At 40.9% G+C, this 24,197-nt stretch overlaps 1 protein-coding gene across 1 annotated transcript in view; it reads right to left on the bottom strand.

Moving 5' to 3' along the window:
* Positions 1-9,083: 9,083 nt before the first annotated feature.
* ADGRF1 (adhesion G protein-coupled receptor F1) overlaps positions 9,084-24,197 on the bottom strand; it is a 47,281-nt gene continuing 32,167 nt past the window's right edge. Inside the window, exons 12-16 of the mRNA XM_079780979.1 lie at positions 20,341-21,714; positions 19,048-19,089; positions 17,985-18,044; positions 14,885-14,951; positions 9,084-9,650 (exon numbers count right to left, since the gene is read on the bottom strand). Coding sequence (XP_079637105.1) covers positions 9,598-9,650; positions 14,885-14,951; positions 17,985-18,044; positions 19,048-19,089; positions 20,341-21,714 — 1,596 coding nt within the window. The 3' untranslated portion in view covers positions 9,084-9,597. The remainder of the gene's footprint in view (positions 9,651-14,884; positions 14,952-17,984; positions 18,045-19,047; positions 19,090-20,340; positions 21,715-24,197) is intronic.

Genomic DNA, 24,197 nt, shown 5'->3' with positions numbered 1-24,197 from the left:
TCCTATTATCTTTATTCCCAAACAGACCTGGGGTAATAAAGTTTAACATCAAAGAAGAAAAATTTACCTTGGAAAAGTAAGTTGTTGAGAGAATAGAGTTTCTCCCTAAGAATTCTCTCATTTCTCTGCCTATTAAATTTATTCTTCCATTCTTTCATTCATTGAACAAACCTGATATAATTTGTGCTAGAAATGCTAGCAATGGGGCCATATAGATGAATGAGCCATATGGTCTTATACTCAAAGTGCTGGGAATCTGGTCACAGAAAGAAACATATAAAGGGTAAGCTACCATATATGATAAAGGTGTCCTCTAACCCCATGAAAACCCAAGTGCTTCAGCATGTTCCCATCTAGAAACTCAGAAAAGCAATAGAGAGTTCTACTCTAGCTGGAGCCATAGAGGTGGGGCACTTACCACAGACCCTCTCTCCTTCCAGGTCACAGACAGATCCTGGGGTGTAGTATTAGGTTGGGGACTCAGGTACCTGCCACCTCATGGACTCAGAATCCAATTATCTTTTCTTCTATTTACTTTGGAATTTGACCTCTTGCTCCCCTTTCAACTCTCATACATAAAGGCACATTACATTGCTATTCAAGACATTAGAATAGCAGGACAGACACCTACAGGAAACGCCTCAAATGATTCCAAGGTTTCCACACTTAATCTTTAGTGATTTTACAGTAATTTACCTGGAACCATTTCTGGCTTTGTCATTTATTGTAGAGCAAAATAAACAAAATGAATAAGGACAAAATAAAACATGAGCTATTTTCTATCAAAATAAAGGATTGATAGAGTGAAAAAATAAATTATAAATATTTTTAAATACAAGGCGCTCCTCCCCAAAATGTATACACACTTTAATAGCTGATAACTCAATTTTGAAAATGAAATGTATTTTAATAAGCACTGTCTTTATAATTATTCAAAGTGTGTGCATACATTTTTGAGACACCCTCTATATACAGGTGTACATACATACACACAAAGTGGAAAAGACCGTGCATCAGGAAAAAAGACTATAGAAATACAGGAACAAAATCAGCACATCTCGCTTAAAAAAAAATGTCACTTCCCATCCCCTCGCACACTAAATCTGCCTCAAACCTCCCAATGTTATTAGGTCCTAGGACCCATAAAAATTGACTTTGCCCCCAAATGACACTCACAGCTGCTATGTATAACATCTACGTCAGCTGTTTTCAATGCAGCTTTCGGTATTTTCTCAAGCACTCCATTAGTCAGCATTGTTATTACCAAGTCAAAAAACATGCTCACTTTCTGCTCCTTTCAAACCCAGGGCGTGGGGAAATCTGTCCACCTGCCAGCCGGACAGTACACACGCAAGCACTGCACACAGATCCATAGACCAAACAACCACCAAGAAGGAAATGCATGTTGTTGTGGCTTGTCCTGAAAGGCTTGGCAAACAATGGAAAGAACTGAGATGGGGAAATACCAAAAAGCTAATTGATGTGCTTATTTGTCTGTTTAAAAGAAAAACAGGGAGATGCAAGTGGCTCTGGATCATGGTGTGTTGAGGTCGATATACAGTCATATTAAATGAATGGGCCTTCCTGTCCTCATCTCCTCCAACCACATTTTCTCTATCACATCCACAGCTACTTTTTTCTTACACCAGATTTACAAATGAATAACAGAGAAGGCAAAATTGTTTGGAGCAGAGCCATGCCCGTGTTTCAAATTGCACGAAGAGGAAATGTCTGTTAGTAACCGGTGAATTAGAACTAGTTCACAAATTAATTGGTAATTGTTGAGAAAATGCAGGTTAATCTTCTGGTGGTTTCTTCTCTACATTTCAACTTCTGATGGTCAACTGAATGTTTTCTAGCTTTTACTCAATCATCTGGCTCTCTGTGGACAATTTCAGCATAATATAAAAGTTCTCTGAAATATTGCAAAGCCGACCTTTCCTCTTACAAACCAAATGTGATATACACCACACACACTCCTGGATGCACTTACACACATTCATACACACAAGCAATTTATATTTACTGAAGCCAAGAATTACAGCATGGTGTTATTTTTAATTTCAAAATCGTTGAATTATTTCTTGGCCTTTCTTGTTTCATTTAGGAGAACATGCACACCTCAAGGGCATATATTGTGTTTTCAACTTCCTTCCTATCCACCACAGCACCACATTGTTTTAGACATAATAGGAACTCAGAATGTGTTGAATAAATATATATATATATATTTTTTTTAAATACAAGGCACCCCCCCTTGTATTTATATATATGACTCAGAACATCTCAATGATTAAAAGCATTTAAAGTAATATGTGAAAATGTGTATCAAATGTACACAATTCATATTCAAATTGAATGCCAATAAGCTAGCTCTACCATCCAAGATTAAAGTACAGTCCTCACTAGCAAGAAATGCATAATCTAGCAGGTGAAACAAGATAGATGGAGATGAAAATGATAGAAAAAGTAGGCAGTAAATACCCTCCTGTAACATCTTGGTGGCTACTTAAGCACCACAAGGTTCAGAGGAGAGGGGGGTTGATGGGGGAAGGAGCAGGCAAGAATGTCTTCAATGCAGGACATAAGATGCCCATGGAACCTTGAATAACCAGGGAGATTTGCAAAGGTGGAAAAGAGTGTGGTGGGCTTTCAAGGTGAGTGAAACAACATGGTGAGTGGTTTCTTTTCTTTCTTTCTTTCTTTCTTTTTTTTTTTTTTTTTGGAACTGGAGCATAAAAGTCAATGAATACCAAGTTATTTATTGACAGGACCTAAGTCCTCCAAAGAAGTAAAAATTCCACCTTGCAAGATAGCAGAGGTTAGGAGAGAGGAAGAAGAAACCGACCAGGCAAGCTGAAAATTGTAGACTTGTGATGGGTTTGTAACCACACACGTGATGGGTGAGAGACACATAGGTTCCATATGGGCAGGAACCTCATCTGGCTTGTTCCTCCTGCTCACCACTGTGTCCCCAATACCTAAAATGTGCCTGGACTTTTGTTGAGTGGATGAATGAATCTTGGAAAGGCTCCAAGTGAGTGAGACCCAGGCTCACACACTTCCCAGCAGAACCATTTCAGAGACGTGCAGAGCTGAATTTAATGGTGTTTGCTATAAATACAAGTCCGTTTCCCCATTCGAGTAAAGGTGAAAGAACTCCAGGAATGCTCTCTTCGCCTCAGAAGTGTGTGAGGGTCAGGTTCTTTCAAAGCCCAGCTGTTCCCTGCCTAGAAGCCTGAAGTGTGCTTGCTCATTTCAAAGTTTGCCTGACTACCAAGGTTAAAGGTCACCGTGTTCAGCCCTTTACAAACAAGCCAGATATTTATTTTTCTTGTCTCATCTGTGCAGGCTGAAGAGTGACTAGGTGTGGTAGAGTAGTTTCTTGTGCATAATGGCTTCAAATCTAGTCAACTCCCCTGATTTAGTTTCAACTACATACAAAGAAAGAACATGCTCCAACTAAGAAAAAAGGAATGAGTTAAGATGTCATTTAATATTATGAAAATAGAAAGCAGAATACATTTTATTCTTTATCCTTTAAATTGGGGGTAACTGTGATAAGTCACTTTTGTCTGAAAATGGCCCTTTCCTCTCATGCTTTCCACCTCTTCCACCTTGACCTTTATTTCAGATAAATAGAATAAATTAAAGAGATCCAACTCAGTAAGCATCTCTTTTTTCCTTGCGTGGTCTCATAAGCCCTTCAGGAAAATAAGAAGGTCAATGTCCCTCAGACAGTAACCTTTTCTGTCTGCACTTTGTTTGCCTTCTAGGAATATAAAACCCTTTGTAATTTCTCCACAACATGCTTTCAGTAGCAGTAGAAATATAACATATTTCTTTTTCTCTTCCTTTTTACTTGTTTTGTTTTTTTTTTGTCCCTCATGCCTTCATGCTTTCTAACATCCAATAAAGTTGTTTGTTTGTTTGTTTACTTATTTGTTTGTTCTCTTGCTTGTTTATTGGACAGGTCTTCCCTGCCCCCTGTTCCCCTGAAGATGGGCTGAGAATGAACATGGAGAATTTCTGAGGGGCTTTTCATGTGACGTGACTTTTGACTTCTGCACTGTGGGAGAAAGAACAGTTATCTTCCCATTCAAGAAATTCAGCCTGGAAGCTGGGCTTCCTGAGAGTGTTCTCACTGACCCTCCTAGGAAGTCTCCTGGGAGGCTCTTTGACATTCCTGACATTCTCATTGTCCATAGATTGTGGAAGTTATGGCTGGGGAAGCAAAGATTACAGCCTCTGTCTCCTGAAATAGCTACACCACCTGCAAAGGACATAGGTAGACCCAGCAGTAGACCTCTTCCCAGAAATCAAGAGGTCACCAGTTCGATTCCCGGTCAGGGCACATGCCTGTGTTGCAGGCATGATCCCCAGTGGGGGACATACAGGAGGCAGCCAAGCAATGAATTATATTGATGCTTCTATCTCTCCCTCTCTGTCTCCCTCTCTATATATAAAAATCAATAAAAACATATTTTTTTTAAAAAAAGACCTGTCAATCATGAACTCCATAACCTGTATTTTAGAGGCAAAGTGATGACATTTCCTGGTAGGACTAAATTTACAGGGGGATAAGAAGAAATTAAAGTAAAATAATGTGATAGATATCATAACTTCCACTCCCTGACCATCACTTCAGTCATTCTGGGGTCTTGAGGAGTTTTTGGAACAGAAATAATATGGGCTTTGGAGTGAGAGATACCTGGGTTTACTCACTTTTGTCACTTTCTAGGTGAACTTGGCCTCTGTTTCCATCTCAGTAGACCTGAGAGAGGAATTATAAAGAAGATTGAATGACATTCTCTGTGTAAAGAATCTAGTGTTGAGACAGTAGCTGGGACACAGAGATCTGTACAGGCTTGTTCAGCCTAAAAGGCACTGATCTTCAGTAAGATGTGCTTTGAGTGGACTCTGAACAAGGTGGAGATGATCTGCATGAGCATTTAGTCAGTGTGGCACCAGGAAAAGGTACCTGTACCTACGCCAGTGCTCAACCAGGAACCAAGGCTGTGTCTTAGAGTGATATATGTGGACGGACGCTAACTCCCGGACTCCTCGCGACCATTCCTCCTCCTGGGAAAGTTCTATGGTAACTGAGCCTGTGTAGGAACCATATGTTATACTTTTGTTTAGCAGGAAGAGGCATTTGCAAAGGCAAAGCTGGAATCCAATGGTGAAGTTTCACCTCTCGGCAATAGAAGTTGCTGGTCCCTACCAAGGGGCAGATAATGCCAGATTCTGAACAGAGTTGCTCATTGCCCGTATTGTGTCTGCTGTGTATCTTTGCACATGAGGGTGGGTGATTGGCTGCACTGTGGGGAGAACCCCAGAGTTAACACGATATATGGGGCATTATAGCACTTCTGAGCTGGCAGGGACATGGGGAAGAGCATGGTGTGTGCAGACTTAACACTTCCCTTCCAGTTACCTTCAGGGCCAGCATCATAGTCTTCTGCATATTGGCTATGATCACACTATCAGCACCTTTGGGAGGGTTGTGCAGTTTTTGACAAAATAAAATCCATCCAGACCCACTTCTTGTGTGTGTATAAATAGAAGTGACCATATGGAATACGGCAGATTTTATTTTGAAAATTAGGTATAAATGCTCTAAAGTTCTGAGATCTGTTCCCTTTGTATTTCATACACAGTTCAGTCTCAAAGAAAATTTCCAAATTTATTTTGTGAATTTTTGAAATAAACAGCAAATATAAGTTTACAAGGCAGAATACGTACTTGTATAAAGTGGGTCCCATTTATGTGGCAGGATAAACTCTTGAAAGATGTATTTCTAATGTTTAATGATGATTATTTGATGGTGGGGGGAAAACAAGGGAGGCAAAAATATAATAAGGAAAAGAATTTTTATTTTTATTTTTATTAATATTTTTTATTGATTTCAGAGAGGAAGAGAGGGGGAGATAGAAACATCAATGATGAGAGAGAATCAGTGACCAACTGTGTCCTGCACACCCCCTACTGGGATTGAGCCCACAACACGGGCATGTGCCCTTGACCAGAATCAAACCCAGGACCTTTTAGTCCAAAGTCCGACGCTCTATCCACTGAGCCAAACCAGCTAGGACAGGAAAATAATTTTTATTTTCTTTCTTTCTTAAATACTTCTATATTTATAATAAAATAAATGTGAAAAGTAGTAATAGTTAAGATTTATTGAGCACATACTATGTTCTAGGAAGTTTGCTCCATGCACTATTGCATTTAATTTTCATAACAACCCCAAGGGTAGGTTCCACCAGTCTCAATTTTACCTTTGATGAAATCGAGGCCTTGGAGGGCCAGAGGACGTTAGGCTAAGTGTAAAGCTATAACGCAAATGTGGAGTCCAGATTCTATACTCCTGGCCACTGTACCACACTTCCTCAATGAATAAAAAAATAAAACTTAAGATTCCTTTTGCGGAAACAAAGAATCAATCTCACCACCTCACAGTCACACCTCCTATACATCTTGTGCTTATACTTGCATATAAACTTTGGTTCATTTAAACGCTCAATCAAACGAATATTGCTGTACTCCACAGCCCCTCCCAACAGCTGCAGGGCCCGGATGAGGCAACGTGTACACACACTGGTGGCGGGCGGGGCGGAAGGAAGAGAGGCCGGAAAAGGACATCTCAGGCTGGTGGCTGGTCTTCCTTCAAGTAAAAAACAAAGGGCAGAGGAAGAGAGGGGCCAGAAAGGGGTTGGCGTTTAGGAACGTGGGAGCACTGCACAGTTGGAAATGCCCTCTTTAGAAGCTACAGCAATGCGCTTGGATATACTTTAAGTTCTATGGTATGTTAATAAGGAAAAAATAATTAGAAATGTCTTTTGGTTAGTCAGACTTCAGTATTCTTCCTCATACAAACTTCTTTGCCTGGGCTAATTTTCTTTCTACTTGTCAAGGGTCATTGAATTTTCTATAGGATAATGAACAAGAAAGAGCCATATACAAAGGGGTTCCTGCCTCTTTCACAGCCCCCTACAGTCTTTCCCCTCGCCTTTTAACGGGTATTTTCTAAGCCATCTGGATAGAATGCCCCAATGTGTTTTGCTTGAGTAAATCCCTGGCATGCTGACCTTCATACTCCTAAACATTTGGGTGTATTTTCCCACAGAAAAAAAGAGGAAGAGAAAAGAAATAGTATCCAATGCCTCTAGTATTCAGGCTGCTTTACTTCCTCCTCCACCGAAGCCTCCCAGTGAAACCTGCAAGGTAACTGTCAGCTGTCCCGTTGTACCAAGTGAGGGAGATCAGGTAGCCCATCCAAGTGTCAGTAGCAGAACTGCGATTTGAACCTTTGCCTATGGTCCCTGAAGACTGGATCTTTCCTCTAAGCTCACTGCTTTGAAACAGTAACAATGTCCTAGAGACTTCATGCTTCATTATTAACATTCTGAATATTATTATTGGCCACCATTTGTTAGATGCTTCCCAAATACCAGGCAGTATGCTAGGAATGTTCAGGCTTCTCTCATGTTCTCCCAACAATGACTTCGCTGACAGATGGAGTGACTAAGGTTTGGTCATGTAACCAAGTTGATGCACTTAGTAAGTGTTGGAGCCAGGCCTCAAACCCTTTCCTTCCTAACAGTTGTAGTACAGCGCCCAGAGCACTGCCATCCAGCTCCAAACACGTCTCTGCTCACACCATTCCATAGACTTGCTTCATTCCTGAGGCTCACAGAAGTGTTGGCAACAGAAAATGAAACTGCAGGAGCTCCTCACTCCCACCCCTCCTTGCCCTCCTGCGTAAGGGGAGGCTAGGAGCCTGTCTCAAAGTTCCCTCTCTGAGTTCTCTAAGTCAGTGGTTCCCAAATTTGAGCAGGCATTAGAGCAGCGATTTTCAAACTTTTTTATCTCATGGTACACATAACCTAATTACTAAAATTCTGCCGGACACCAAAAAATATATTATGTGCCCAGCTGGCATGGCTCAGTGGTTGAACGTTGACCTATGAACCAGGAGGTCCTGGTTCGATTCCCGGTCAAGACACATGCCCAGATTGCGGGCTCAATCCCCAGTGGGGTGTGTGCAGGAGGCAGCCAGTCGATGATTCTCTCTCATTATTGATGTTTCTCTCTCTCTCTCTCCCTCTCCCTCCCTCTCTGAAATCAATAAAAATATACTTAAATATATATATATATATATATATATATATATATATATATATATATATAAATATATATATATATATATATATATTACTAGAAGCCCGATGCACGAAGATTCATGCTAGAATGGGCTTTCCTTTCTCTGGCTGCCGGCACCACCTTTCCACTCCGGCCCAGCCCCTTTCCACTCCTGCCCCGCCTTCCCACACTGCCCAGAGGCCCTGAGAGACCGGGGGTGGGGCAGAACGCCTGGGTCCTGTCCCCATCACTTGACGCCTGTGTATGCAAATTAACCGCCATCTTTGTTGTGTTAATTTGAATATCACTCCTGATTGGCTGATGGCATAGCAGAGGTATGGTCAATTTACATGTTTGTCTATTATTAGGTAAGATGCTTTTTGCCAATATCACCAAAGAAAAGGTATAATTTTGATTTAATTCACACCAGATGGCTATTGTTGTGTTGGCTGTCATCATTTTTTTTTTTTAATTTGACAATCTAAGGAAAAAGAGGTCTATGCCCTTAACTAAATAGTCAGGTACCACATATTTCAAAAATTCTTGTGGCACACCAGTTGAAAATTGCTGCGTTAGAATCATCTGAAGGGTTTGTTCAACTCCCAGTCAGGGCACACACCTAGGTTGAGGGTTCCATCCCTAGTCGTGGCATATGGGCTTTGTTTCTTTCTCACATTGATGTTTCCCTCTTTCAATCCCTTCCTCTATCTAAAATCAATAAAAACATATCCTCAGGTGAGGATTAAAAAAACAAACAAAACAAAAAAACAGGTGACCCTGAACCTCATTCCTGAGTTTCTGTTAGGAGGTCTGGGGGTGAGTTCAAGAATTGGCATTTCTAACAAGTTCCAGGTCAGGCTGATACTGCTGAGTGGTGGGGGTTAGGCAAGTACATTAGAGAGTCATTAATTTAAGAGAAAGCAGGACATGAGCACATCGTGTGGTGCAAACTTTACTGTACCAAAAATTGTCAACATAAATTCTAGGAGTGATTCCATAAATGCAACTTATTTATTTATTGTTTAATTCACAGAAAGGAGGGGGCTGTATAATATTTTCCACAATCAGGTGAAAGAGAGGACAGGTGGGGCTGGCTTCCCCGCCCAGCTGACTTCAGGGAAACAAAATCACATATCGCCAGCGCCAGGCGAAGCTTGCAGGCCACAGCGCGTTGTCCTTGGCAGTGCCCGGCTCGTGTTGTCATGAAATCCACAGCTGCCTTGCCTGTGCCCTGTTGGGGGACATGGCTGAGATCTAACAACCAGGAAATCTTATCCACAAAAGCAGTGTGTCCCTTGGCAACACATCACACTGGGGCGCTCCTTGGCTCTGGTTTCAAGCATCAGGTCAGAATTCCAAAGGGGTGTTGCCTCCCATCTGGTTGGCATAAATGTCGCTGTTGGCAATGCTTTATCTGTGATTCCTACCCAGCAAGATAAGGTCTTGCCAAAGCTACTTGGGCTGGTACTCTTTGGTGATAAATTTCTCTTCTCCCAGGGTGTTACCTATGAAGAGACACAGAATCGGAGAAAGTCAGGACGGGAAGGATCTCAGAGCTTATCTAACGAATACAGATCTGTGGTTTTACTGATGGGAAACTGGAAAGCATCGGAGGAATGACTGAGGCAAGGTGGAGGCCGGGCCTCCCAAGGACTCCACCCTGGAGAGAACCCGCCACACTAGCCCCACAGGAAGCCATTCGGGCACACTGGGTTAGGATCAAGCCAGGCGAAATGCAGACCAATTCCTGGAGAATTCGTGGTAACAGTGACCTATGGGACTTTTATAGGAAGATGAGGGCTGAGCAGCAAATTGCAATCAGCTCTGGTCCTTCCTGACCACCTTGGAGGACCTACTAAATCCCTCCTCTAAATGCAGTCACTGGTCTATGTTGGTGTGTTCTGTTTTGCTCTCTCCATCCTAGAGACCCTGGGGACAAAATGGAATCTCTAGAGTTTGGGTAACTCAGTCATTAAAGTGTGGCTCGTGTCTGACAAAACTATACAATTTGCCAAACTATTTGCTCCCAAAGGAAGAGATGAATAAGAGAGAGAGAGAGAGAGAGAGAGAGAGAGAGAGAGAGAAAGAGAGAGAGAGAGAAACAAAGAAACAAAGAAACAAAGAAACAGAAAGAAAGAAAGAAAGAAAGAAAGAAAGAAAGAAAGAAAGAAAGAAAGAAAGAAAGAGAGAGAGAAAAGAAAGAAAGAAAGAAAGAAAGAAAGAAAGAAAGAAAGAAAGAAAGAAAGAAAGAAAGAAAGGAAGGAAGGAAGGAAGGAAGGAAGGAAGGAAGGAAGGAAGGAAGGAAGGAAGGAAGGAAGGAAGGAAGGAAGGAAGGAAGAAAGAAAGAAAGAAAGAAAGAAAGAAAGAAAGAAAGAAAGAAAGAAAGAAAGAAAGAAAGATTCCCAGAGTGCTCCCAATCTGTTTTGCACCACATACTTGAATTAACTGGTTTCCTAGCAGGTGAAAATTCCACACCAGCCATGGCTAATTCCTGCTTTGCTTAGAAACAGCCTTCACTGTTTACCAGTGCCCTTGGGAATAAACCCAGGAAACAGAGGTATTGTTTGCTGTTCTGAAACAGAGCTATTATGCTCTAACTCCCTAATTTATTTTACTATACAAATCACAGCAGGAACACTGTAAATTGTTCCTAATTAGAGAAGTTGGATTAAAATGTGTTTCAAACCCCCAAATTCCAGAGTGGATCGCAGGTGTGTCTACTCTCCCAGCAAGTTGTCCAGGATTTATTTCTTGGTCCGAGTTCGCCCCCTGAAGTTTGATAAAGGTAAGTGCAGCAAAGCCCTTCTGCCATCTTAACAAAAGGCAAACAGTCTTTCCAATTAAGAATTGGCCCTGACCGGTTTGGCTCAGTAGATAGGAGTGTCAGCCTGCGGACTGAAAGTTCCCAGGTTCGATTCTGGTCAACGGCATGTACCTTGGTTGCAGGCACATCCCCAGTGGGTGGTGTGCAGGAGGCAGCCGATCAATGTTTCTAACTCTCTATCCCTCTCCCTTCCCCTCTGTAAAAAAATCAATAAAAATATATTTGGGGGGAAAAAAAAGAATTGTTCAGAAGGAAACAGGTTTGGGGCTTTTAGAGAAATCTGCATCAGTCTGAAAAACTTTCTAGGTGCCATTGAATGACTATTTGTCGGTCCCTTTATTTGTTCTGGAAGCATGAGAAAAACTTGAAATTAATCTTTCTAAAATAGCGAGTTACAGATCTGGAAGAGCTTATCTGATAAAAGGCCAGGCAAAGTCTAAACATGATTCCATCCTATTGTGAAACATCCCAACAGTGAGATTTCTTACTCTAAGTGCCTATTATACTCATATATCCAAGACCTTCATGTTTCAAATTAAGATAGGCAAGTCAGGTGCTTTATCTTCCCATTGCCACCCTGAAATCCTCAAAATGCTCTTATTAGCTTCTGTGACAGCAGGTTCCCCTGACTTCCTACTTCCTTCACAGGCTGCTCCTTCTCATTCCCCTGTACTGGGTCCTCCTCCTCTCCTTCCCTCCCTCATGATGATGGGGTGCCTGACTCTCTTACTTCTCTCCCTATATCCACTGTCTGATATCTAGTCCCATGGCTTTAAGCACCATCTCTTTTCTGGAAGCTCAACTGGGGAAGAACCCACTTACAGCTCATTCGGGTTTGTTGATAGAAATCATTTCATTGCAGTTGTGAGATTAAGAACCTTTTGCTGACCTTTGGTTAGAGGCTACCTGAGACTCTCATGGTCACCTACACTTCCCTGTCACATAGGATTCTCCAATATGGCCACTTATGTCATTAAGCCTGCAAGAGGAGTCTCTTACTCCAGCCTGCTTTTAACACAGTGAGTTAATCTATGCAGAGCACTCAGAATAGTGCCTGGCACATATGAGTACTCTATAAATGTTGGTTCTTCTTCTTTGACTTCTTACCATCATTGTCATCACCATCACACCACCACCACCACCACCATCATCATCATCAAAATTATTGTTAAAAGAAATCAACTCTTGCCTTCAAAACTACAGTGCAAATCTCTAGGAAACTCTGGAAACAAGGAGGAATCAAAGGCCTTGGTTCTTCCGGGGCTGGGACTCAGGTGAGCCAATAGGAATGGAAATATGGAAGAAAATGTCACTTCACACAGTGTCTATTTGCCTGCTGTTCTGTATTTCACATACAAGTGCCACTGGCTATATGTGTAAATAACTTCCAGAAAGTACCTCCAATGTACTATGAAAGAAATCCAGGATGTTTTAAGCCTTAAAATTTAAGGTATCTCCCTGGAAGCTGACAACCAAACTCTCCCACATTTTGCTGCTTACATAGAGAAAATTCTGGGAGTAATGAACCACATGTATAACCTCATAAAGCTTTCTTCGGATCGCAGGTAATTTTCAAAGCTATTATGGGACTGTCCAAAAGGACTAGGAAGCAAAAGTCCTAAAAGTCCCCAATGACCTTTCATTGGCTTTACAGCCATTGGCCAGTCATGTCACCTGTCTAAGCTTCCATGTCCTCATCTCTGCACTAGGTCTGCCTGCACACCTCACCTCGCTGGATTAGGGGCCAGATGAAAGTGCCTTGCAAACTGGAAAATACTGCATTAAGTATGAAATGGAAGTTTTCATTTTATTTCTGATTAACTTTCAAAGTTAAGTAACTGAACCTAAAAAGCAAAAATAAGCATAAGATCCAACTGGAAAATGTGGGAGGGAAATGACTTTTTTTCTTAGGAAATTTATACCAACGACTTTTTGATAAGAATGTGAACATGGCCCATCAATGTATCTAAGGCAATTTCATGACATTTTCCTACTCTGATTCAGAGGATTTGAAGTGCTATATGAAAGGTGCTATTTTATGAAAAAGGACAGGCAGCTTGTGGCAGTGAGGGACTGGTACAACTGACACAATTTCTGACAAAACCTACTCTTCTATGTTTATATAGCAATCCCTTTGATTCAAACCACATAAGAATCAATCTTTCCATTTCATTGAAGATAAAGAGGGCAGTGACGAAACTGCTGGAACCTCCTTCTTTTAGTCCAGACTTTTCGATCAGAAAATTCCATCTACTATTGAGCTAATTTCTTCACTGACATTTAGCTGGAAATGTCAAGTTGCTCCAAAACTTTTATTCTTGATCTTATGGTTTCCAGACTTACTCAGTTGATAAAAACTGAGTTAGCATGATGTCATTTGAGGACTCACCAGTATGAGAAAATACGTAAGTGCCTAAGAGAGGAAAAAGATGGTTAAAACTCTGGCTACGAAGTTGGAATCAAGCATGAGACCAAAATGAAAAGAAGCCGATACAATTCCTTACAACTCTGGACAGTTTTTGGAAGACAGTAGGGAAAGATCTAGAATACAGCTGGTCAACAGGAACAGCATTTCATTAATGCCACAGAAACTGGGGTTTGTCAGACATCTCTCGTTTGACAAGAGAAGCACCATGCTTTTCAGATAATGCTGGGAAATGAGAAAAAGCGAATTTGAGATCACAGAATGTTATTGCTGGGAGGAGCATGTGTTTTTTGTTTTGTTTTGTTTTTCATTTTACTGATGAGGAACAAAACCCAAAAAGTAAAGAAGTTTGTCAAAAGCCCTCAGACTGGTTGGTGGCAATAATATTAGGACCCAAGGCTCCTAAATGAGCACATTAAACATTTTGGGAGAGAAGTATCTTTTCAAATTCAGACACTTGAACTTCATCTGGAGATTGAATTCAAATAATTTTGATTGGAATCTAAATGAGTTGCCTGTTTCCCTACCTTAATAAGGTACTAATGTAATTTTAACATGAAATGGGACTCTTAAGTATGACTTCAGCTTAACTTGTAACGTGGTGTCTCCCTCAGCCTCGATGCTGCATGCTCCCTTCTCCTCCAGCAATACTGCAACTATTTGCAATGCTTAAATACCAATCTTCTGGGAGCTCAGTGTCATTCACAGCAGCCAATAGTTGCAACAGTCAATATCTGAGCATAGAAACAAGGCATGTCATAGACAGAGGGGACAGTGCTCTCTCCCCCAAAGCAAATGGTGGTTCCTCCTTTTCCAGGAACACTCTAGGGAGGAGGATATGTCCAACACTAGGGCATAAGCACCTGGTCCATGCCCACTGCTCAGCAGCTGGCACAGAACGAGAGACTCTCTGGTAAGGACACAATTGATGTTAGTTTAACCACACTTCATGGCCTCAGTGATCAATGTCACAGATTTATATACTTGTCTAATTGAGAAGATACTAGTATTTTGTGATGAAATTAAACGTGATAGTCACTGATCTCCAGGAGTGTCAAATCCCCAATATTATTGTGTCAACCCTGAGCACCATTCAGACAAACTCTGGACACACAGCTGGCTGATACTCTCACACTTCTCACAGGAATTTTTAAAATGTTGCCATTGAGCCCGGTTAGCATGGCTCAGTAGTTGAGCGTCAACCCATGAACCAGGGGGTCACGGTTCAATTCCCGATCAGAGCGCATGCCTGGGTTGTGGGCCGGAATTCCCAGTGGGGGGTGTGGAGGAGGCAGCCGATCAATGATTCTTTCTCATTATTTATGTTTCTATCTCTCTCTTCCTTCCTCTCTGAAATCAATTATATATATATATATATATATATATATATATATATATATATATATATAAAGTTGCCATTGAGTTTTCTTTATTTGATGTATTCATAGTCTCTTCCTACCTTTTATATCCTTTGGTTTATTGTGACTCACCTTTGTGTTGCACTGGGTTGAAAGACTTTGCAAGTTTGGGTTTGGCAGATAATTCTGATGAGTTTTGCTGCACAAAAGAAAAATGAGTCATTTGGGCATTAATAGTATCCTTTTGGTGACAGTGAACATTTCCTAACTTCTTGATGTCATTAACAACCCTTTATTCTAGCTACATAGTACATTATTATCCTTTTAAGAAATTTGAATTCTTACTTTTTTATTGTCTATTCTGCTTTAATCTATTTGAAAGGCTTAAAACTTATTTCTAAGTGAATTTTTGCTCCTGTATATTCTTGGGATTTCTAACAACAAACTAAAAAACAGCTCTAAAGGATACATTATCCTTTTTCATGCCCAGGCTTACATTTCTTGGTTCACATATTTATCACTAGAAAAACCTATGCTGGAAAAACAATACCTCTAGTAAAAAATGGTCTCCAGTAAAGCTTTGTTTTATTCTGCCTCCTCTTAGTATTCAAATCTCTTTGAGAAAAATGCCTCCTTTGTCATTGAGGCTAAACAGAATTAAAAATTTTTAAACTAAATTATCAAACTGAAATAAAATATTTAAAATAAACAGCATGCACTTACTGGGACAGGTAAAAGTATTAAGACACATTATGTCCTTTACCCACTCGTTAATTTATTCATTAATTTAACATCTCATATTGAGTGCTGTTGCTTGAAAGCAGGACCTGAGTCATTGGAAATAGGGATAAATAAACCCCTTCTTTGTGGAGAGGATACCTGTAGAGGTCACTAGAGTCTGACTCTTGGCTCAGAGTTGTAGAATGTGGGACAATGGAAGGTCTAAGAAGAGACCCTGAGCCCTCAGCAGGGGGAGGATTTTGAGAGAAACCTCATTGTGAGTCCCCACAGAGTTCTGGTGGTTTGAGGGCTGGTAGTTGCTGAGAACATCATTGGTTTCTGCTTCCATTCCCTTCAGCCAACTATTCAAATGTTCACTGCTTTCAGGATTCTCTACTCACCAACCCTTTGCTCATTGCTCAATGGATGGCCTTGTCTCCTACTTAAAAAACAAAACAAAACCCAGGTCTGAATTGTCCCACATCATGTCCCCAATTTGTACATGTTGCCATGTCTGCACCAGCCTGAAACTTCCTGTGTCAGGGAAGAGCCTGATCCCTCCATCTGCAGTCCAGCCACTCAACCTGACTTCCCAGGAATCTTCTGTCAATTGTTCTTCCTCTCTCATTGTTTTCTCTATGCTGGCTCCTCTCAACATATGGACTTGTTCACATCCTGGCAACTCAGCTCTCCCTGCTCCTCAAGGTTCTGTGTCTGCCACCCTCACTCTCTTTTCTCTCCCACGAGAGAATCTTGATAGGAGGATTCATCCCCAGTGTAATCTCTTCTACTTCTTCTCATCATTCCTCAACCAGTGTAATCAGAGTTGCTGCGGGTTCATTCAAACTCCCTCAGGAAATTACAAAATACTCATCTCTTCTGCTCAATGTACTTTTGTTTTAAAGTGAATAAGTGACCTAACCAAAAAACAAAATTCCATTTTATCACTTGGTTTGAAAACACAATTGGAGATAGGGTGCAGTCCAGGAGACGAAGACCCCTCACTGACCACTGTGGCCTTCTAAGAAGTGCAACACTACGTTAGAAACAGGCAGAAAAGACACTGTCAGGCATCTCTGCTTTTGTTTTTGTTTTGTTTTGTTTTGTGGTGTTTTTCTCTCTTTGCTTTGCAGGGTGAAGAGTGTCCTGTCTCATTTTATCAAGGTAAGGTTTCCTTCAATGCAGTCACATATGCTGTAGCTCCCTCCTTTTCTTAAGAGCAGTGAATTATTTATTAGTTTCACATGTATGGCTCAAGGGATTTCAGTTCTTTAAGACATAAACTCAAAGTCACAGAACGTTAGCACTTCCGCTTTGAAGAACTAGTCCAACACTTAGTCTTAACGGTTGAGAAAATAGAAACCAAAAGGTACTAAGTGACTTTCCTAAGATTGTACCACCAGTAACAGAAACACAGGGCACACCATCCCACGTCTAGTCTCCCTCCGTCACCATGTATTTGATCCCCTTGGGTGGTGAGCACACAATGCAATACAAAGATGATGTATTATAGAATTGTACACTTGAAACCTATAAAATGTTAGTAACCACTTATTTTAAATTTTAAAATAATAATAAAAAGAAATAAAAGTTGGGGGAAGAAATACAGTGGAGGTCTGCCGGCCCGTGGACCCCTGATCCCTAATTTTTAGCAAGGCTCTCCATCTACTATGAAATGCACACTTAGGAAAAATGTTTAATGTCAGAAGCTAATTCACTGTTTGTTATTTCAAAGGTTATTTTGTCCCTTGTAAAAATCTCTAAACATCCACATAGGTTTTCATGCACTTAAGTCAGTAGACTTTTGTCAAACACAGAAATCTCTACTTTAGAAACTTTTCTGAAAGCCCTCAGTGTTTTGCTGAAAGATGAAAGTCAAAATTAACTGCAAAAATACAAAACATGGGTGCAAGTACTTTTGTTTCTAAGTATGCTCTCCTTATGTGAATGGCACCTTTGTGGCGAACCATGAAACAGGAATCCTCTATTTCCATACACGTGTTAGCTTGTAGACGTAAAAGCCAGAACTGCATGGGACAGTTCTACCAGCTTAAGAGAGAAAATTCAGAGAATGTATTTTATATATTATAAGTTAGTCAAGACTTCACACTTTAGTTTCCTAGAGAGGGGGAAATGGTTTATAGAAAACCTAAACAGGCAGAGAAAAGGGCCTTACCGACTCTCGCAGTTGGGAGACAAGTCAGACTAAAGCAAATGACATTGTTCAAAGGTATTTGTTCACAATAGCACCGACAGACCTGGGTCCTTGAATGTCCTGAAGCTTTCCATGCCTTCTCATTCATTCATTCATTCATTCATTCATTTCCTCTCTCACTCAACTCTATAATGAGTATTGACCATGTGCTGGGCACCATGACAGATAACCAGAATATAATGGTGACAGAAACTCAAGGGGTTTACACAAAAGTGGTCTTTCTATGGGGCTGTAGAAAAAGGAAAATGGAAAAATGGAACTTCGTGCCTTGAATGCATGGCAGTGTGAGATAATTACCTTTGATGGTTGCTTCAAAGAGCTTAAAGGAGACAACTTGTTGAACAGCAATTGTCGCAGCTGTAAGGGCAACAGAGAAATACTAAGATGCACATATACAACCATACATAGGCAAAGCAAGAACAAAACTGCAGATTGAAACTGTAGTTTAGCAATAGTATTTCCTGGAAGCTAACAGACTATAGGCATGGGTATCTGATTAAATGATTTATCTTCTTTTACTTCCTTTATTTGTTTTATTTATCTGTCAACAAATCTAGAATTAAACAAAGAACAACACAAGCAAAAGCCATAATAATTCAGATTCTAGACATTAGTAATTGGAAATAATTCCTAAACTGAAATTTACCTTTGAAGTTGAAGAGTTTGCTAACCATGTGATTTGTACAAATGAGAGAATTATTTAGGCCAATCAAGAACAGCAAATTGCTTTTTTATAATTAGCAGTTTTGTACATGAGCTAATTATAAAATATTCTTTAGTTCTTATTAAAACAAAGCCTATATCTATTAGCTTATTGCCTTTACTGCTCTCAAAAGAATTGTTTAATGCCTGGGAAAAATAATAAAATAAGATTATTAAGTTTTTTTCTATTATTTTTTACTTACATTGGTCATTCTTTCTAGGTTATTTAATTTTAGAAGCTATTTACTATTTAAAACTCTGGAAATATAGAAGTAGATATGTCTTTCAGTATATTCTAAGTAAATTGATAAATTAAAGGAACAAAAGGGAATTTCCCCCTAAGGAAAGTACTTTTGCTCTTTAATGATTGCCAAACCATAATGTAAATTACAAAAATTTAAAGTAAAAATACTTTTCTGTTTCTTTCTATAATGTCACATTATAGGTTGTGATTAGTTCCATATAGCTTATCATCAGCAGTGAGTGTTTAGTTCCTTTGTCGCTTGACTGAGCCCACCTTTTGTAAAATTACAGAATTTTATTACAAAAGTACCCGTAATCTAGCCTCTGTTACAGTATATGAATAAGGGCCTCAGAGCTGAAGAGGAAAGGTTAGCTGTCTCAGTTAGGGGATAAAGAGAGAAATTAATACACATACCTTACTATCTAAGAGCATTCCAAAGCATAAGATGAAAAAACCCTAAAAAAAATCACATGTTTTATTTTTTCCAGAAAAGAAAGTATATGTAATACTATATTCTATTCTATCACCCAACATTGGAGTTGTCTGCCCACTAGACTGAGGGCTCCTCGAAGGCAAAGATACCCTGTGACCTCCACAATGCCTAGCATGCCACAAAGTACTCAAAAAATTTTAATCAAATGTATAAATAAATAAAGTGCGTGAAAAAAAATGTTTTAAATGCATGCAGAGCTTCATTTTCCCCTTTGTGTTATCCTAAACCCAAATCAAATAAATTCCGTTTGCTTCTATATCTTAGCCTTTCTTTAGGACAGGCATTAAGTGAACATTTGCTGAGCATCTCTGATGGCAGAGGCACTGTGGTCCAACCCTAAGGCCAAATGGAGGGAGTTGACCTCTATCAGCACCCTTTCCATCAAGTCCAGCCCTTGGGGAACCCTTGGCAGAGGCTTTCTTGGACTTTGAAAGTTCCTCCTCCCAGTCAGAGCACCCTCCGTGCAGGCACTGCATCGCTAAGGTTCTGAGTCATTGTGCAGAGGTGGCCCAGCAAACCATCATTGAACCAGGATTGAAGGCTCTCTTCCAGATTCATCAAAACCTAGGAATTACTCTGTCCACCTACTCCCCAAACACTCTCTGACTCGTATGTAAAACCCATTCTTTGCAACAGGGGTTGGCAAACGTTTTCTGTAAAGAGCCAGATAGTAAATATTTAGGTTTTAAAAGTCACACAGTCTCTGTTACAACTGCTGAACTCTGCTGGCATAAGGAAAGCAGCCACAGATCATATGTAAACAAAGAGGTGTGGCTCTGTTCCAATAAAACTTTATTTACAAAAACAGCACTAGCTGCAGTTTGCCAGCTTCTGCTCTATCTCACTCGGGGGACTACCTTTGCACCGTGCAGAGTCAACAAGGGCTCTTGATTTAGTTCCCTCTCCCTGTGTGCTTTCACACAGGTCACCCTAGGGAAAGAGGACTGAGTCAGCAGCAAGAGAGATTAACGTTAGCTCATGAAGCCTCGCAGATTTAAGCGCTGGAATGGGCCACTGAAGAAGTTTAATATTCTGCTTCAGTATAAGAGTAACTGTTGGGGAAATGGAACTTTTATTTTATTCACTGTTGCCAGGCAGTTTTGGTTACAGTTCTGCTGGAGGCAGGGAGATAAGATAGCTTCAAGAGTTGTCCTGCCAACCTCAGTTCTCTACAACTATTCCAGTTACCTGATGGCATGATAGGTTATTCTCACCTGGAAGGCATTGAGCAATGCAAAAATAACATGCCACGCCAGATTCTGGCTGTCCACCATTATTCCTATGCCAAAGCCCCAGGTGAGCCCCAGCAGAGGGGTCAGAATGAGGATGCTCTTCCCCATGCGGACGATAGTGGCCTTGTTGTCCTGACTCAGCCTCTCTCCAACCGCGGGCCTCCAGAGCTTCGTGAGAACTAAGAACACCACCACCAGATTCACAGCCACAATAGTCAGCACGGGAACAGCGAGGGCCAAGAGGGGTTTGCTTCTACTGGACCAGTTCAGCCAACACACGTCTTTCCTTTCGTAGCCATTGCTAGGTTGTGTGACCGCAATGGTGATGACAGATATAATGAGAGGACACCCGTAGCCGAGGCAGAACCCAACAGCCAGCATGGAAGGCATGGCCAGGTGATGGAACACGAGGACGATCCGATAAGCCAGCAGGAGGCCGAGCAGGAGCATCCAAAAGAACAAGGAGAGGTAGAAAAAGTGTGTAAAGAACACTGCAGCTACGCAGACCCCAGAAGGGTTGACCGTGGCGTCCACAGTGGCAGCAACAATAAACCAAACATCAGCAATCAGGAGGCATAGGGATATGTTGACCAAGCAAATATGACGTGTGTGCGAGGTTTGGTTTTTCTTGACCTGCTTCCAATACAGAGCCTCGATGATCAGGCATAAGATGAGACTTCCAATGGAGACGCCCAGCCCCACAAAGGTGATCCATTTCACAACCGGAATGATGGCAGGGGGGACAAAGGGTGACATCAGCATGGAGAACGAGGTCAGGTGAGTACACCGGCACATCACTGTGTCTGGAGTTTCATTCACTAGGTGGCAGCCTGCCTCATTCCACTGCAAATGACTAAAATCCCAAAACACACAATGAGGCTGGCTCAGGTTTGACTCTATCTTGGAAAAAAACAGGAAGACTTCATTTATGGAATAGTTTTGGATAACCGTGGATATCACGGGCCCATTGATCTGAGCATTTCCAATTTGGGTAATGGGTAGAATGGTCCCCAAGGTCAATGAGGCCATGCTGATAATAGTTTCTGGAAGGATCCCCTGGAATTGGTCTGACCCAATTAACACACGGCCTCTGATGGGAATGGAGGTATTTTGGGGGAACATTTCAGTCTGATAGTTGTAACCTGTCTTATGTTGGCTTTCGGACACTGGAATCCCTTTCCAGTTAATGAATTCCCGAGAAAAATTCAGAGGCAGAGCTGTTGGAGGTACCAGAACGCTGATGTTTTCCAATGTCTCTAGTAACTGGGAGCTGGCATGCTTTTCTTCCTGCAGTAATACTGTCCAGTTGGTTACTGATGTTGAATTAAGGATGTGGTCAGCTATACTGATGACATCCTGAAATGCAAGAAAGCAAGTCAGTTTGTATTTTGAATAAACGGGCAAGGGGACTAACAGTGGATAGTCATTAGTACTAAATAAAGGAAAATTGCCCTGAGAATTGGCTCAGTTGATGATCACATTAAAACTCATCAGTGAAATTCAGCTCATTTGTTCTGCAAGTGGAAGGTTTGGGTTAAAAAACGTGGGTCAACAGGATCATGTCAGCTGCAGGGTGATTGCCCCAGGGCACTCATGGGCATGCCAAGGTTTCGGCATGGATGAGAACGAACCCTGCCATTGGGCTGCAGTGGTGTGCTCTTCCTTCCCCTGAGGCGGCAAACATGACTGCATTGCTCCTCAGCTCAAAGAGTGTGACATGACTGTTAACTGCTTCTCATGCTATGCTTGTTTTGCTAACATCAGAAGTTCTAAATTCATGTCATGGATGTTCAAGTTTTAATTCATGTGTATTAATTATTTTTGTTTAATAGAAGAGAGAAATATAAAGTAAAAATCCATAAAAACTGGAGGCAAGCACAAGGAAATATTGAATTGCCGTCGGTTTTAATGGTCAGTCTTAGTTTGAGAAATACCTTTTCCAAATCAGTGCTTGACAATGGCCACTTTGTCCCTCATCATCCTCTGTCTTTCTTAGAACTCTAGTTCCCAGTGTCTATCACTCTGGGCCAGTATTTACCCTAACCGAGCCCTCTGTGGCTTCTGGCCCAGGATCCCATAGCTCGTTTCTTCTGCTGCCTCCAGGATCCTCTGCCTTTGTTTGCCTGCTCTATTTTCCCCTTTAATTAATTTTTATCCTTTTTATGTCATTTAGTTTTAGTTTGTCTCTTGCAAACAACACGTGGTCAAACTTTAAAAATCTGAGCGTCTTTTCTTTGATTCAGGGAGTTTATTCATATTTAGTGTCATTTCTGACACAATGGTCACCTTATATGAGGTTAAGTATAATTGTGTGATTATGTAACATTATACATTATATAATCCAATTCTACAAAATATTACATACTTAACATAAAATGCATACATCCAAGGATATTTATTTAATAAATATTTATTGAGTACCTGCTACATGTCACTTGTCATTCCTCTAGGATACCTAAAATGTAAGCTGTGTCTATTCTAGTGTGACCAGATTACAGATCTTTTTTTTTTTCCCTTTGCTTATTTGAACTTTTTTTAGTGACCAAGTCTTATTTCTGTAATTTTAAGTTAATTTTTATTTATTTTTTTAGAATATATTTTTATTGATTGCAGAAAGGAAGGGAGAGGGAGAGAGAGAAACATCAATGATGACAGAGAATCATTGATCGGCTGCCTCCTGCATGCCCCACACTGGGGATCGAGCCCACAACCCAGGCATGTGCCCTTGACCAGAATCAAACCTGAGACTCTTCAGTCCTCAGCCGACGCTCTCTCCACTGAGCCAAACCGGCTAGGGCTTAAGTTAATTTTTAAAAATCCAAACCAAAGCATGGATTTCCCAGTCAAAAAAAGAGGAAGTTCTTAAAGTATAAGTGACTAAAGCCAGAGTTCCTGCCCACAGGAAAGAACGACTGCAGACTGTATTGAAGAGTTGGCACCTGTGTCAACACAGTGGCATCGGGCACAGAGGCTCTTCCCTTTCTCTAAGCCACATGCTGCCCAGACAACCTGCCTAGAGGATGTTCCCTGTTACTTTGAATTCACACAGTTGATCCCATGAGGTCCTTGCACATGGCGGAGGAAGCAGTAAAAATCACACAAAGGCTGTTACATGCCTCTTCAGTCTTTTCAACAGTACCCCTCCAACTCAGGCTTTTGTCATCCCTCCTTATGAAGTAGTTTTATTGCAGCATTATTTACTTTAGTGGGCCCTTCAAAACCCTCGTGCATTGTTGGTGGGGTTGCAAATTGGTACAACCATTATGGAAAACAGTATGGAGTTTCCTCAAAAACTTAACAACAGAACTACCATATGACCCAGCAATCCCACTTATGGATATATATCTGAAGAAATCCAAAACACTCATTTAAAAGATATATGCATCCCTATGATCACTGCAGCATCATTTACAATAGTCAAGATATGGAAGCAGCCTGTCCAGTGTTGTTTAGTGGTTCGAGTATTGGCACATGGACTGAAGGGTCATGGGTTCTATACCTCCCCTAGGTCTAGGTGCCTGCAGGAGGCAACCAATCGATGTATCTCTCTCACATTGATGTTTCTCTCTCTGTCTCCCTCTCTCTCTCCCCCTTCTTCCTCCTCTCCATTCTCTCTAAAACTCAATGGAAAAATATACTTGAGTGAGGATTTTTAAAAATAAATAATTAATAAATAAAAATATATGAAAGCAACCTAAGTGTCCATTGATAGACGGTTGGATACAGAAGATGTGGTACATATAAAATTGAATATTAATTGACCATAAAAAGAATGAAATCTTACCATTTGCAACAACATGGAAGGGCTTAGAGGGTACTATGCTAAGTGAAATAAGTCA

Source organism: Cnephaeus nilssonii, assembly GCF_951640355.1.
Source record: "Cnephaeus nilssonii genome assembly, chromosome: 9".
In the NCBI taxonomy this organism is placed as follows: Eukaryota; Metazoa; Chordata; class Mammalia; order Chiroptera; family Vespertilionidae; genus Cnephaeus; species Cnephaeus nilssonii.
This window is presented reverse-complemented; position numbering and strand designations above follow the sequence as displayed.